The sequence below is a fragment of the Meleagris gallopavo genome, chromosome Z (genome assembly GCF_905368555.1).
Source record: "Meleagris gallopavo chromosome Z, MGAL_WU_HG_1.1, whole genome shotgun sequence".
Lineage (NCBI taxonomy): Eukaryota > Metazoa > Chordata > Aves > Galliformes > Phasianidae > Meleagris > Meleagris gallopavo.
Window position 1 is genome coordinate 15,083,628 of NC_139435.1, and position 13,576 is coordinate 15,097,203.

General features: G+C 37.2%; 1 protein-coding gene across 3 annotated transcripts in view; it reads left to right on the top strand.

Moving 5' to 3' along the window:
* Positions 1-13,576, top strand: part of PARP8 (poly(ADP-ribose) polymerase family member 8) — a 116,992-nt gene that overhangs the window by 47,997 nt on the left and 55,419 nt on the right. For 2 of the 3 annotated variants that reach the window (XM_085212543.1, XM_085212544.1), the window contains 3 exons: positions 5,428-5,465; positions 10,996-11,085; positions 12,125-12,195. In XM_085212543.1, coding sequence (XP_085068669.1) covers positions 5,428-5,465; positions 10,996-11,085; positions 12,125-12,195 — 199 coding nt within the window. Of the gene's footprint in view, positions 1-5,427; positions 5,466-5,628; positions 5,763-10,995; positions 11,086-12,124; positions 12,196-13,576 lie in introns of all 3 variants that reach the window. The other variant, XM_085212545.1, reaches the window with a different exon arrangement.

The following is a 13,576-nucleotide window of genomic DNA, read 5'->3' on the forward strand; positions in this document are numbered from 1 at the left end:
TTATAGATTGTCTATAGACTATCAAAGTTCCACATGCCAAAAAATCTTGTTTCTGCAAGCTTGTTAGCTGCACATGGTGCTCTGGCTCTAGTAGAAAGAGCTAAAACTGGAATAGAAACTACATCACAATTTCCACACTTAATAAGGCAGTAAGTCAGCTGTTGCCATGGGACAGAGATGGTTGAATTGTCAGAATCGTTCCATAGGCATAAATCTTAGACTTGTACCAGATGCTTCATGCTGTTTCTGCTGTGAAAAGCAGTTGGAAATTCAGCTTGAAGGATTTCTTTCCTAGAGAGAAACTGCAGGTGGCATCAAGTAGAGATAAAGTGAATGTGATGGGAAGATACGTCATACATTTCTGCTACAGTGTCACTGTTGTGCCTTCAGGATGCATATCTGACCCAATGGTTTATGCCATGATAGGTAAAAAACACAGTTCAAGGCATAGAAAACAATCCTATAAATCCTATAAATTGATTTAGAGAGATACAGCCTGGCAAAATGATGGGTACAAGTTTCTCAGGAAACCTTTATTTTCAAAAAACCTTGCTGTCTCTAGATTTTTTTTTTTTTTTTTTTGTACTAATCCTCTAGAAAAAAAGACCATTGTTATATTTAAGGGAATAAATGAGTGCAGTACCTTTTCGATTTTCTGCCTGTTGCAGTTTACATGAGTGTTTATCTTGTTTTATTTATTTATTTTCTTTGCTCAGGCGCTTACATTTCTGTGTATTGTATTGCCTGGTAGTATGTTCAGTTTGGGCCCCAAAAGACATGTCTTACAAACAACTCCTGTGCAGGGGTGTGGTTTATTGTCTCAAAAATTTTGCTTGGTTGGAACAACTGCAGGCAATTTAGGCCTATCTTTCTCAGATCCAAGTGCTAGAGGCTCATATTTCTGTCTGCATATACTCCTTTGGCTCACTAAGTAACTAAGTAATGTGGGTTTGGATCCTGCCTATGGAAATGGCTCTGTGAATCTGCAAAGACTGTCCTGTTTAACTTTTGGAAATTATAGTCATAACAAATGTGGGTTTGTGAATATGCTTGTTCTTTATCAAAATGGGGCAGATTCATCTGAAAAACAGCAATTATGTTTTGGCTCTTAATCTAAGTTATGGCTTAATTCATGAAGGCAGATAGATCTTTGCAGGACAATCTGAAAAAGAAGCAGATATGGTTAAAACACATTACAAAACACTTGCAAGAAGTGCCTTGTGAATAGAATTGTTACTAAGGCTAGAGCTCTGACTGTTCATATTATTTCAAGCAGTAAGAAGTTTACATTAAAATCTCAAGGGAAACATGATATCTCTCACTAATTTCATATGGTGCTTTACTGTTTGTTAAATAACAAAAATTTTACAAGACCATTTGTAGACTGAAGGTTGTTCTGAACTTATAGGGTGAGAAATGCATGTACGTTGGGATGCCCTCTGCAGAGGGTCTGAGCTGAATAAAGCAGAAATAAAATGATCATTGAGGCTTTGTTTACACCGAAGAGTTTAACTGTGCTCATGAAGCAATAGAAGCAATAGAATGAAACTAGCAAAGGTGATGGCTGGCTGGTTTGAATGTGTTTATGAGAATGGGCACAAATTATAGTGCTATAAGCTGTATTTATAGCAATGTAGCTGTACCAGGGTTGTACAGAGGAGCTGCTTTGCCAGAAGAAAAAATCACATTCCTCACTGAAATAATCATATTTTACTTCTGTGCGGAGTGTGGAGACCAGATCTAAATTCATTCCAGTTGCATTTCTGAGTACTTAAACAAGAGAACTACTTCAGTGCAGGCTTTCTTTGGCTCTGGAAGGATTTAACGCTGAGAGGTGTGAACATCTGTGCCTTCACTGAAGTCTGTGGTTTTTGAAGGTGCTTTAAGCTATCCGCATCTTGTGTTTCTGTCTTGTTTCCAAATCTTATTAAATAAGTCAATGGGAAAATGTTTCAGTGCTGCAGGACTGGAACCTCTTAAGAGACCTCTGCTAGCCTGCTGTAGCTGTGTTTCTGACAGCTCAGGTGGACAATTGGGAAGAAGCATTTTATCCTTACTGTAGAAAATGTACCCAAATGTGATCATATATGGCAGTCACAGAGGCAGGCTGGAACAGAAAAACAAGTTGTGCTCTGTTCAGTAGTTGCGGCTTTTTTGTTTCCATAGCCCAAACAAAACTAACATATGCCTATGGGCCCAAGCAAAGCGCTTCTTCTCTCTGGTGGCTTCAGCAAGCAATTTTTTCTCTCCAAATAGGATTTTAAGTGTGTTCAAGTGGAATGACCTATCGGAAAGGCTGCTCTTGTGGGAGATCTTTCTGATGTGATACTTCTCAACATACAGTGACTTGGGACATTGAAGCTCTCACAGCACAGAGACCTCAGTGTGCACTGAAAATCAAAATTTAAATGGAAGACAATTTTATACATTCTCCCCTCCTCCCATTTTTATTTTATTTTATTTTATTTTATTTTAGAACGGAGAGACTAACACTGTGATCAGGTTTAACACACCCAACACAGGAAATAAAAAAATACTGAATTGAGGAATAAGCTATACTTGTTCAGATCCTAATCCAAATCAGTGTTATTTCTAATAAAAGCTGCTGTTTTATCTAATTGGAAGTGATTATCCCATTTTTAAGTATTCTGCTCTTTAGGCTTTGGTTCATATCTCCTTAAAAATCTCTCCTCTGAAGTGGCAGTCTTAACAGATGCCATTATTACTTCCAACATGTTATGATTTTGAGTTGGCAGACTTTCTGTTAATGCTTTTCAAATGGAAATTATATCAGATATTGGTGCAAAATTTTATCTGCGATAGGATTCTTTATTTAAGTTTACAGAAAAAAAAATTACTTCATATAATTTCTACCTTTCCCCTTCCTGGTAATATTCATCACAGTGCTGAGACCACTACTGGAACTTTTGGGGCTCTGTATTGGACCCTGTATTTGCTTACAGTCATTGCAAGAGGTGGTTTGAAGTTATTTCTAACCTGCATCTTCATAAATTTTTAAATTTATTTCCATCTTTCAAATATTTTTCCCAGAAGGGTATTTTTTCATGAGTTTCCATTTAATGTGACCACAACTGGTGCTGCCACAGCTACTATATGAGGAAGAAGGAAGAGAAACGCAATTTTACAGGGTTTCTGCACATAGGAGCATAGAGTAACTCATAAGGAGAGCAGCCTGTGCAGGCTATCTGGTCTACTCTCTACTCAAAGAAGGACCGAGTTGGAAGTACCATCTGTCTTCACGGTTAAGTTAAGTGGCAGAGGGCCTTATCAAATCAAGTTTTGAATATCTTCACTAAAGGGAGTTCCGTAACTACTTGAGCCCCTGTTCCTCTCTTCAACGTGATTTATTTATTTATTTATTTGACGTAAGTACATGGAGTTTCCTTGCTTTGCTTCAGGTTTTAAAATGGATTGAGAAGATTTTTGGTTTGAACATGGGATATTTGCTTGGTTCTAGAAAGATTTTTCTTTTCTTTGTGATGGAAGCCTACACTTGAACATCATTCTGTTTGACATCAGTCAAACAAACCCATACAAAGCAGACAGCAAAGAGGTATGCAAGCTGCCAGTCTAAAAGAGTGAGGCTGAAATACTGCTTTGGGTAAAGGTCATGGCTGCAAATGCAATTTCTCGAAGATAGTTTTACTACTAACAGACTCTTCATTAATTTATTGCTGTTTTTGTTGGTTTTGTGCTTTGTGTTTTGTTGTTGTGGTTGTTTGTACCAGAGGACAAAACTCTCCACAAATGACTGTACTGAGATGTGTAATATTCCCTTATTTTGAAATATTTCTCTTTTTAAAATTATGGCTTTTCATGCCATGAGAGATAAACTACATTTCAATATCCCTCAGTCCTTAGGGAAAATGCTCTAAGATGATGAGTTACAGATGATTCCTACCCAAATATCTAGAAAAGAGCTAAAAGAGAAAAGTCACAAAATGTTGGCTTTACACAATGATGGGATTTAATCCTGGCATGACTGAAGCATCAAGAGTTGTGTGGCTAAATCTGTTGTCAGCTATAATAAACACTATTTCTGCTTCCACTTATGTGAATGTGTGCAGCTGTTGAAGAAACAGGCATCTCTGCTTCTTAGTCAAACATTACATAAAACGAATTATGTCAAAAAAGATTATGTGCAAAAACAGGTGATAGAGCTGTTTAGTAATAGATTGATTTATGGAAGAAAGTATAAGGTTTTTTTGTCTGCTTGTTTGTTGTTTTTTTTGTTTGTTTTTGTATTGATTACCTCCTACCATCATTGAATTCTAAAAATAGAACTCATTTAGCTGAAGTCCTTGAGAGAGAGAGAAAAATCATATATGAATTCATTTTATAGTCTACATGGGAGTTGTATTCACGTAATTGAAAAAGATGCACTGAATCTGTTTTCAACAATGCACAATACATAGTGGAATTTATTAAGAGAACTGTGCCAGTTTGTCTTTTTCTGTCTCCTTAATTCACTACAGACATGAACATGCATCATGTATTATTTAAATGTGTAGGTTGATACATACAGCTTATGGAATTTAGAGATGGAAACAATATGAATTATACAGCAGAAAGCTTTCAGCATGTTGTAGAATTGATTTTTTTTTTTAATCGAAATGAAGATATACATTAACCTTAAAAAAAAGAAAAAATCAAAGGGAAAGTGAATTTAGTGAGCCTTAGGGAAGGTACACATGGACTTAGATAAGAGATGAGAACAGTGTTTGTGTATCTGTTTTCTGGAGAAGCAGATTCAGATAATCCATGTGTGGTGAAGACACTTGAGTAACTGTAGCTCTTTAAATTTGAATTGAACTCAGCTTGACAGAGAGATATAGGTGTCAAATAGGGATTGCCACAAGTCTTATAAATGTGGGGATTTGTTGAGAGGAAGGAGCCTAAACAATGCAGAGTCTGCTACAGTTCTGTTACTGAGAGTAACAGAAGTATGAAGAGGTACCCAGATGCACAAAAGGCTTCAGGCTGGGCTTTGAGTAAAGCCCAGAAAGAGCTATAGAGCATGCTGGGCTTTTCTATATATGGTGTTCGCAGAGCAACTTTTTATTTATTTGTTTATTTAGGCAGACACACATGGTGAAATATCACTCTGAAGTAAATATAATACGGTCTTTATATTCTTTTTAAGAAGGTTGAAATCAGGATGTGCCATTTCAGCAGAGTAAACTTTCAGAATGGGCATGACGTTTTTTTCTTAGCTGAGCACTTCAAAAGCCATCAAAATAGCTGTTAGCTTCTGTTCTGGAAACCACTGGGATTCTATAAATAAACATAGGATAATACAAGAGCAGGAAAAAAAAATCTTACTTCAGCAGTTATTGTAATTATTAATTCTGTTGTTTCTTTCTTCTTTTTTTTTTTTCTTTTTTTTTTTTTTTTTCCTTTTTACAGTGTGTCCTATTCAGTGCACGTCTCTGAGGACTACCCAGGTACGGTGCAACATTCTTGTTCATGACATATGTATATGTGTTATTATAACTTACAATATTCATATGAGAATATTTGAAAGAGTGTTAATGTGTTCCAGGTGCATCCTTGTGCTAATCACATCCCGCTATTTAGATAATTTTCACAGTCATTTCTCCTTTTCAGGCATCATTTATCAACTGGGTCAGGGTGAGAAAACCTGGAGACAGGTTCCCTGAGACCAGAGCGTGTGATGCTTCTTGTGTTTGGAGCCAACACTGATAGAGGAACGAGAAAGTGCCCGACTCCTCTTTGGCATGGTAGATAAAGCTTGATCCTTCAGGAGGCTGAGCAGTCTGGCATGGGGCCAGCAAAGCACTTCAGTGTATTAAACCTTAATGAGACTACTCATGTTCTTAAAGTTAAGCCTGTGAACTGTGCACTGATGCTTCTCAGAGTCTGCTGGAGCCAAGGGCTTGTGTGTGGGTATGTCTTTGGTAACGTAAGCTTGCAAAGCTGTTCCCAGCTGCTTGGTCCTGCCTCTCTGCTTTACCCTGAGCTGAGCTGGCAAAAGAGTTTGTTTAACTATGTGGTCAGCCTAGACAAGGTGAATCACCTTTATAAAAGGCAACTGGCCAAGAGTAGAGGCTGATTAGCAGCTTACTTATTTCCACTATTTCCTTCACAGACAGCCTGCATAGTTACTTTATAAGTAGATTCTCATGGCAGATAATCTACAGAAGCAGAAATGGGAGAATGAAGTAGGGCTGAGGGCGGACAGGCGCTGTGCAAGTAGTGGTCCACAGTAATAAGTGCAAGATTGCACCACATTGTGTATTTTATACCTGGGAGTATTTAATAATGTTAATACTATGAATGATATGAAAGCCTGTATCCTTTTTTAATTATTTTCCATAACATCTCTGTAATATGCCTAAAAAGAATATTTCTTTTTTCTTTTACAATCTCTGAAGTAGCAATGTCTTCATCTTCTTCAGTGTTAAGCAGCAGTAAACTGTGCCTGTTCAAAAAAACAGTGTTTGAAGCAGAGGCAGAGAGAAATTATGTCAGTAGCGATGATAAATACAACAGATTTTCTGTAAGAATATTCATAACATTTATGAGAGATTTTTTTTTTTTCACTAGTAACAACTGAAGGAAAAACTGCTAGAAATGATGATCTGTTTAACAGGTGGTGCAGAAAGTTAGATTCATAAAATACACAGTCATATTCATAAATTAATCGGTCATTTGATTTCTCTGACAATGAGAAGAGAGACAAATAGTTGAAAAAATGTTAATGGTTTGTTTTGTTAAGGAATGGATTTATTCATTTTGGTGATTAAGCTATTTTGAGGTTGCAGAACTTTGTCCCTGGGAACCCCTAAACTAAGTGACAGGCCAGAGCACTGATCCAGCAATTACTCCCGTGGCAAATGAGATTTAATCTCCTGGCAAGCTCTTCTGTTTGATAGACCTCAAACCTGCCTTATCAGATGCTGCTTGCAGTATGTCCCGGTGGTCTACAGGTCTGAATTAGTTTGGCCCTGAAACCTAATAAATATTCTCTGCCATTGCCCCCTCTATATTAATGCCAACTGGAATTTGTTCATTTTACACCACAGTTAACTTGGTGAGGAGGAGTGAACCAGCTGTGAATGTTTATTGATTGAAATCTACCCTTCAAGCCTTTGGAAGAGCTGATTTTATTTCTATCTCAAGCTTTTGCAATATGTATACCTGCTCTGCGATGAAGAAGTGTTTAGTGAGTTAGGAATAATAATGACATTTCGCTGTTTTCCAGCTTTGATCCTAAAAATAGGCAATGTGATTTGGTAAGCCAGACTCTCCTTTCTTTGTATTAAATCTTTAAGTTACCATTACAGCTGATCATGGCTCTTCTCGTTTCTGGTATGTATTTTTATGGATGTTTCAGAGACACATCTGAATGTGATGGTGTCCACCCTGGGAAGCTCTGTGCTGGTGTCCTCCTCAACTCAAAGATGATTTTAAGCATTGTTACTAGTTGCTGGAGTTCTGAGCAGCACGTGCTCATCAGATTACTTTTTTTATAGGATAAGTCTTTACAGATCAAGGTTTAAGTCCATTTGTGTGTAGCTATATCAAAGTTGTATCATTTGGAGATTAAATGCATGTAATACACAGCGGATTAAGCTTTGAAATCCAGGAGATGAAATCTGGGAGAAAACTGTCAGTTGATCATAAGATAAATTGCTAATGTATGTGATCAATATATGGAAAGAGAAAAAAATTTTGCCTTACAAATCTTCCTTCAGCCAAAAGTGACCCCGCAAATAAATCTTGGATACTGTAATACTTGTGGGTACTATGTATAGCTCCTTGCATTGCTATTACACATCACAGTGTTGTCATTGATAACAGCGTGTAGCTATCGCTGAATTGATTCATAAAGCATCAAAAGATTACAAACAGCTGAACATTAAATCATACCTGTGGGAACCATAACATGACATGACAACTTTCAATAATGAAAGATGCTTGAAAGTTTCATAATTGTGAGTGAAAGCTAAAAATATGCTCACAAAGGCATGCTGAAGAAGTCAATGAGAGTGTTGACACAGTAATGTCTGAGAGTTATTTATACATTACTGAAAATGTGAAAATATCACTGAAAACTTTAGAGGTAGGGTAATAACAGTTCCAACAAAATACCTTGGTAACCATTTGCTCATAATGTTGAAAAAAATAATGGAAAAATAATGCTCCTTAGGAACAGTTATAGAATATACCATCAGTGAGTAGACTGAAGTTCCATTAATATGAGTGGATCATGACTCCTGTGAGAACAATTGCAACAGCAAGCATTTTGCTAATGAACATCTTTTCTGACTGATGCTTGCTGGCTGCCAAAACTTTTAGAACTGTCTTTTATCTGAGTTATTTTTGGATTATAGATATGTTAACAGAAGCATTCTTTTCTTGACCATGTTAGACTTTAGCAGAGGTGCTGACAACCCACTTGGTAGTGAGTGGTTTGTTGCCTCTCTGAATTAGGTTTAGACATACACTGCCTATGGGGTCCTCTAGGAAGCAAATGAAAACCAGTATCTTAATTTCAAGTTTCATTAGTGTCACGGAGTTAACGAGATCAATCTACACTCGTGACAGGGGGCGGTAGGCCCCTGCCCTCCCCAGCCCACAAAATGGGAAGGAAGGGAGGAAAACAAAAAAAAAACAGCGGCAACAATCTATGGAGGAAAACTTATTTTACTAATTATGATATCGGAATGCAGGACAACACAATACAATACAATCCGATTGAAATTGAGACTAATAAATAAAATAGGAGAGAGAGAGAGTTCCCAATACCGATTCAAACCTGAAAAGCTTGGAACGGCCAGGAAAGCACCCTCCAGCACCCACTGCCAGGCAGTAAGAGACCGCCCCACCCGGAAGGGCCAGATCCCATGACTTCTGTAATGTATAGGGATAGGTGCCTGGAATTGGAGCATTAACACTTTAACTCCCAGTACACTACATGATGTTTTGATGCGGAATACTGAGAACCAAAAACAAAAAAACATAAAACCATGACAATTAGACTGACAAAAGGAAAATTTAAAAAAAAAAAAAAAGAGAAAACACAAATGAAAAAAAAAAATAGTAGCGATTGCCAAGTAGAAAAGAAAAACAAAAGCTTGGCAGTGAGTGAAACATGCTATCCAGCTGCCAAGAATGAATGACAATCAGTGGACATGAAAATACAATTAAAATCAATGCAACTTTAATTGAGTTGTCTTTTTTTTCCATTACATATATTTTGGTATATTTTCTATAGCACAGATTGTTGTATTTCCTACTTTTTCATACAGCTATAAATTCTAGCACAATGGATTTCCTTTCCCCTACCCATTTTTACAGTGCTGAGTACATTATTTAGAACCAAATGATGATTTCAGTTATTCCTGCTCATTAGACTATACAGCAGTAAGTTATTCTCCAGCTTTGGAAAGGAACGGGCTTGTTTCATATCCAGAGGTTGTGGTTGGACTTGATGATCTTAAAGGTCTTTTCCAACCTGAGCGATTCTATGTTCTATGTTTTATGCAGGGACTGAAGCAATGACAGTGAGGTGTGCGTGCAGATGGAGACAAGGCAGTGGGCATGGGGAGGGTAAGGTTCAGCTGCTCTGAACGCACAGTGTACAGCCTGTCCTCCCCACGGACAAAAGCAGCAGCAGGAGTGAAAGCTGACCGATGGCTGGAGGGGCCCCCTTTCGTGCTCACTGTGCCGTGCCAACTGCAGAGCAGATGCAGACTGAGCAGATGGAGCAGGTTGCTGTGCCTGCTAGAGTGCGGTGCTCAGGGAAAAGTGCCAGCCTCCCGGAGCACTTACCTGCTCACAGGGTGTATTTGCTCTACTGTGTTCAGATGACCCACATTACCTCATGGGAGAACACAAAGTGGAAGCAGGAAAGAGTGTGGGATTGCACCGGATGCAGCAGGTGTGTGAAAGTGGCAGAAAGGCTGATTCACAGCCCCACGGGCTGGGAAAGCCCCACCTGTGAGCGGCAGCATCGCAGCTATGGAAACCCCAGAATCTTAATGCAGGCTTCTAGGAACCACTGTAGTGCAAGGGACAATACTGCTAAATTTACTGATAAATTAATGCTAACATTTTTAACGTTCCATTGGAAGCAATCCAAGGCTTTGAGACCCAGATTGCAGTAGTATGCTTACAATTGTATGCAAGATGATGCTCTTCACTGATGCAACCGGGGTGTTCAATATGATGACAGCCTTGTTTCAGTTCTGTTACTTCTCTATCTACGATAGTCTTAATTGTCAGTCTTTTTGCAATGAAGTGCAAAGTCTATTTCACCCCTTATCATTAGAAGAAAAAATCTTAGTTCCTTCATAGACAGTTCAACAATTCATGCAAAATCAGCTTCTGCAGGTACTGCCTAAAACCTTGCTGCTCCTCTTCTGTTTAGTTGGAAATAATAATAAAAAAAAAACAACACAGCCTTACCACATTTTGTGAGGAAGTTTAGAATATAATTTCCATATTCATATCCATACCTAAGACTTTCTTAAGAACATGTTCTCCACTGATTAGATGATAATTCAGACATAGTTCTCGAGACTAGCTAACACAAGGCAGAGGCATGTATGAATACTGTGCTCATAAGCGCACTCTGCATGTGTGAGTGTTGGTGTCAGGCATGATAAAAAGCCCTGAAGAACTCTTCATTTTGGAAAAGCTTGACTCAAACCCCCATTAGCCTTGATAGAACAGTTCTGAGCATTGCTTGGTACACTTCCTGAAAACTGTGGCATTGGAATCCAGGGGTTTGCTTGTATAAAATTTGGGTCTTAATCTTCCATCTTTTTTGATATTTTTCTTTTTGTCAGCAGTCTCATTAGAGAAAACACACCAGGAGATGTATGCTGGGCTTCTTTAATCACTGGCAAAATGGTTCCTTATGACAAAAGGGTGGGATGGATGATGAGGGAATGGGTTGGCAAAGCACCGCGGGCCTTCAACATGCAAGGTGTTTTTCTCTTGTAGATAACACTTACGTTTCCAGTTCTGATAATGATGAAGATGTATTAGTTACAACAGAGCCAATTCCAGTAATTTTCCATCAAATTGCTACAGGTAATCTTACATCCTGATGCTTTTACTAAGTTCATGCTTTGTGAAGGAGGACAAGAGACAAGATGTTACCTCTACTTAAATAGATGTGTTAATGGATGCAGTTGGACAGTTTGTTAGTTCCTCATGGGCTTACTGTAGTGAATTGTCCTACATTTCAGAATTTAATAAATTAAAATGCTTCTTATATGGATCTACACAATTGCGTAGGCAGAACGTATTTTATTCTTTTAGTGTCTTGCAGTCTGTACTAAAGCAATTTTCCTTGAATACAGTTAGAGGTGCTTAATACTTCTCAATTATATATTTTTGTGCTCTCTTGCTTAAAACTTTATGAAATCTTCACCACTGGGAATGAAATAGTCTGTAACTATCATTGCCTCTAGAGAATTACTTCAAAAAATTTCAAGCAAAATGGTTCACAAAATGGGACTGTAGAAAAAATATAATTCCAATGATTTTAAGAACCTCTTCATCTGAAATTATTTCCATACTTTTCAGAAGTAGCTAACACATAAAATGGCATTCTTTTTAGAAGTCTAGACACTTATATACAATATATTACTACGATCTGTGCACATTTCTTAGAGGTTTCTTAGTTTTATCAGCTAAGTTCCTTGATGATTTCAGACTGTAGGAGAAATTGTGTAGAGCAATCTTAATTCTGACAGTTCCTCAGATGGGAGTATTGTGTTTATTATTATTACATAGCTTATTTTTTGAATAGAAAACAATCTGATTTAATTTTTGGTAGGAAATTTTGATCCTGCCCCTTTTTACACAAAAGTGTAAATTACTGATTGAGAAAAACAAATCTTCTAGATGGACTAGCTGAATTTTATTTGATAATTGACATCATAAGATTTCTGAAATGTGTGGGCTTCTTTATTTCAGACTGTTGTAAACAATTTGGTGCCTATCATGCCCATATCTTTATGTTCCTTATGCATACCATTTACTTCAATTAAGTATTTTGAGTTGGCATATGCAAAATTATTTCACGTTTTTCACAGATGTTCCCTATTTTCCCTTTTCTCTTAAGAATTAAGAAAAACCAGTGATGTCAACTATTGCTTATCCATTAAAGCAAAATTACAGAGGGAGAATGGAGAGGTATGTATTTCTTACATGTGCATTTTAACAGGTATTTTAAGAAATGAGAGAAAACAGGAATGCTTGACTTAGAATTTCTCTCAAATGTATACTTACTCAAATAGTAGATACACATATTTTAGAAGTATCTTAGTTCACTTAGGCCACTGCTGTGGTGTACAGCACTCCAGCTAGAGTCTCTGGAGTTTTTCCTGACAACATTCACTGTTAATATCTGAAGCTGAAGCTGAAGCCTTGTCAGTCAAGCCTCTGGCATGTTTTTTAACCAATCTCACTGAGATGATGTTAAGAAAGAAATGACAATAAAATGAGGTCTTCAGAGGCTAACAGTGTTAAGGATTCAAAGAAAGTGCCACATAAGTTCCCATGTCAAGCCTGAGAATGAGTACTGTACCAAGAATTCAAGAGCTTAACTTAAATACTTTCTCTAATAAGTTTGGTTTCTGGGTTTGCAATACTTGTTTTCTGACTACTTCGTTAAGACTCTGATCTCTATTTGATCATGGAAAAGGTCAGTTTTGATGGGCGTGGTGTTTGGTTTTTCTGTTTTTGTTTTTTTTTCAATCAGTTCAACCTGATTTGATTTCAAAGGCTGCAGTGGAAGTTTTTTACCTGTGTCACCTCATAATTGTTTTCAGTGGTCTATAAATATTAGAAATTCAAATGCAATAAGGATTATTAATATATTTTTTAAAATTGAACAAGGTAATTAAGTATGGAAGTATTGAAAGAGCCTTCAAATAAGTCTCTAACACTGACCATTTCTGTTGTCTAGACAGTTAGAGGTTTAGGTTAGGATAGGGTGGGTTTGTCATTACTCTCGTATGAGAGTTTCACTTCTCTTTACTTTGTATTGAAGTTCAGTTGGGTTCTGTTTGAACACAGACTTCCCCTTGAGCAAGGGCTATTGTTAAACAAATATAACTGAAATCACTTTGTTTCTTTTCAGTAAAGTAAAAGCAAATACAATTTTTATGCCTTGTCTCAGAAAATTGCTGTGAAATTGTCTGAAATACAATTTTTCTTCTATGTGTGCATGCAGTAGCTAGAGCAGGAATTCAGAGGTAAGATAAGGAGATGGGATTAAATTGTCTGACCATAGAAATTAGGATGTTTACAAATATATGGAATTTAAACGTACCTTCTTTACTGTGATTCATAGATCTGATTTCTGATCCATTGTGACAGTTCAGTGTAGGACATAAATACAAAATATGCCATAAGTACACTGTGTTTGGATTTAAAATGAGGTGTTGTGGCCTTATCGGGTATTTTTAGGGGGTTCTTGTCAACAGAGGGCCTAGAAATAACAAATGGATTGTGGGAAACACAAAAAAAGTATTAATAATATTTTCAAGTAATTATAAATGAGGGCTCCATT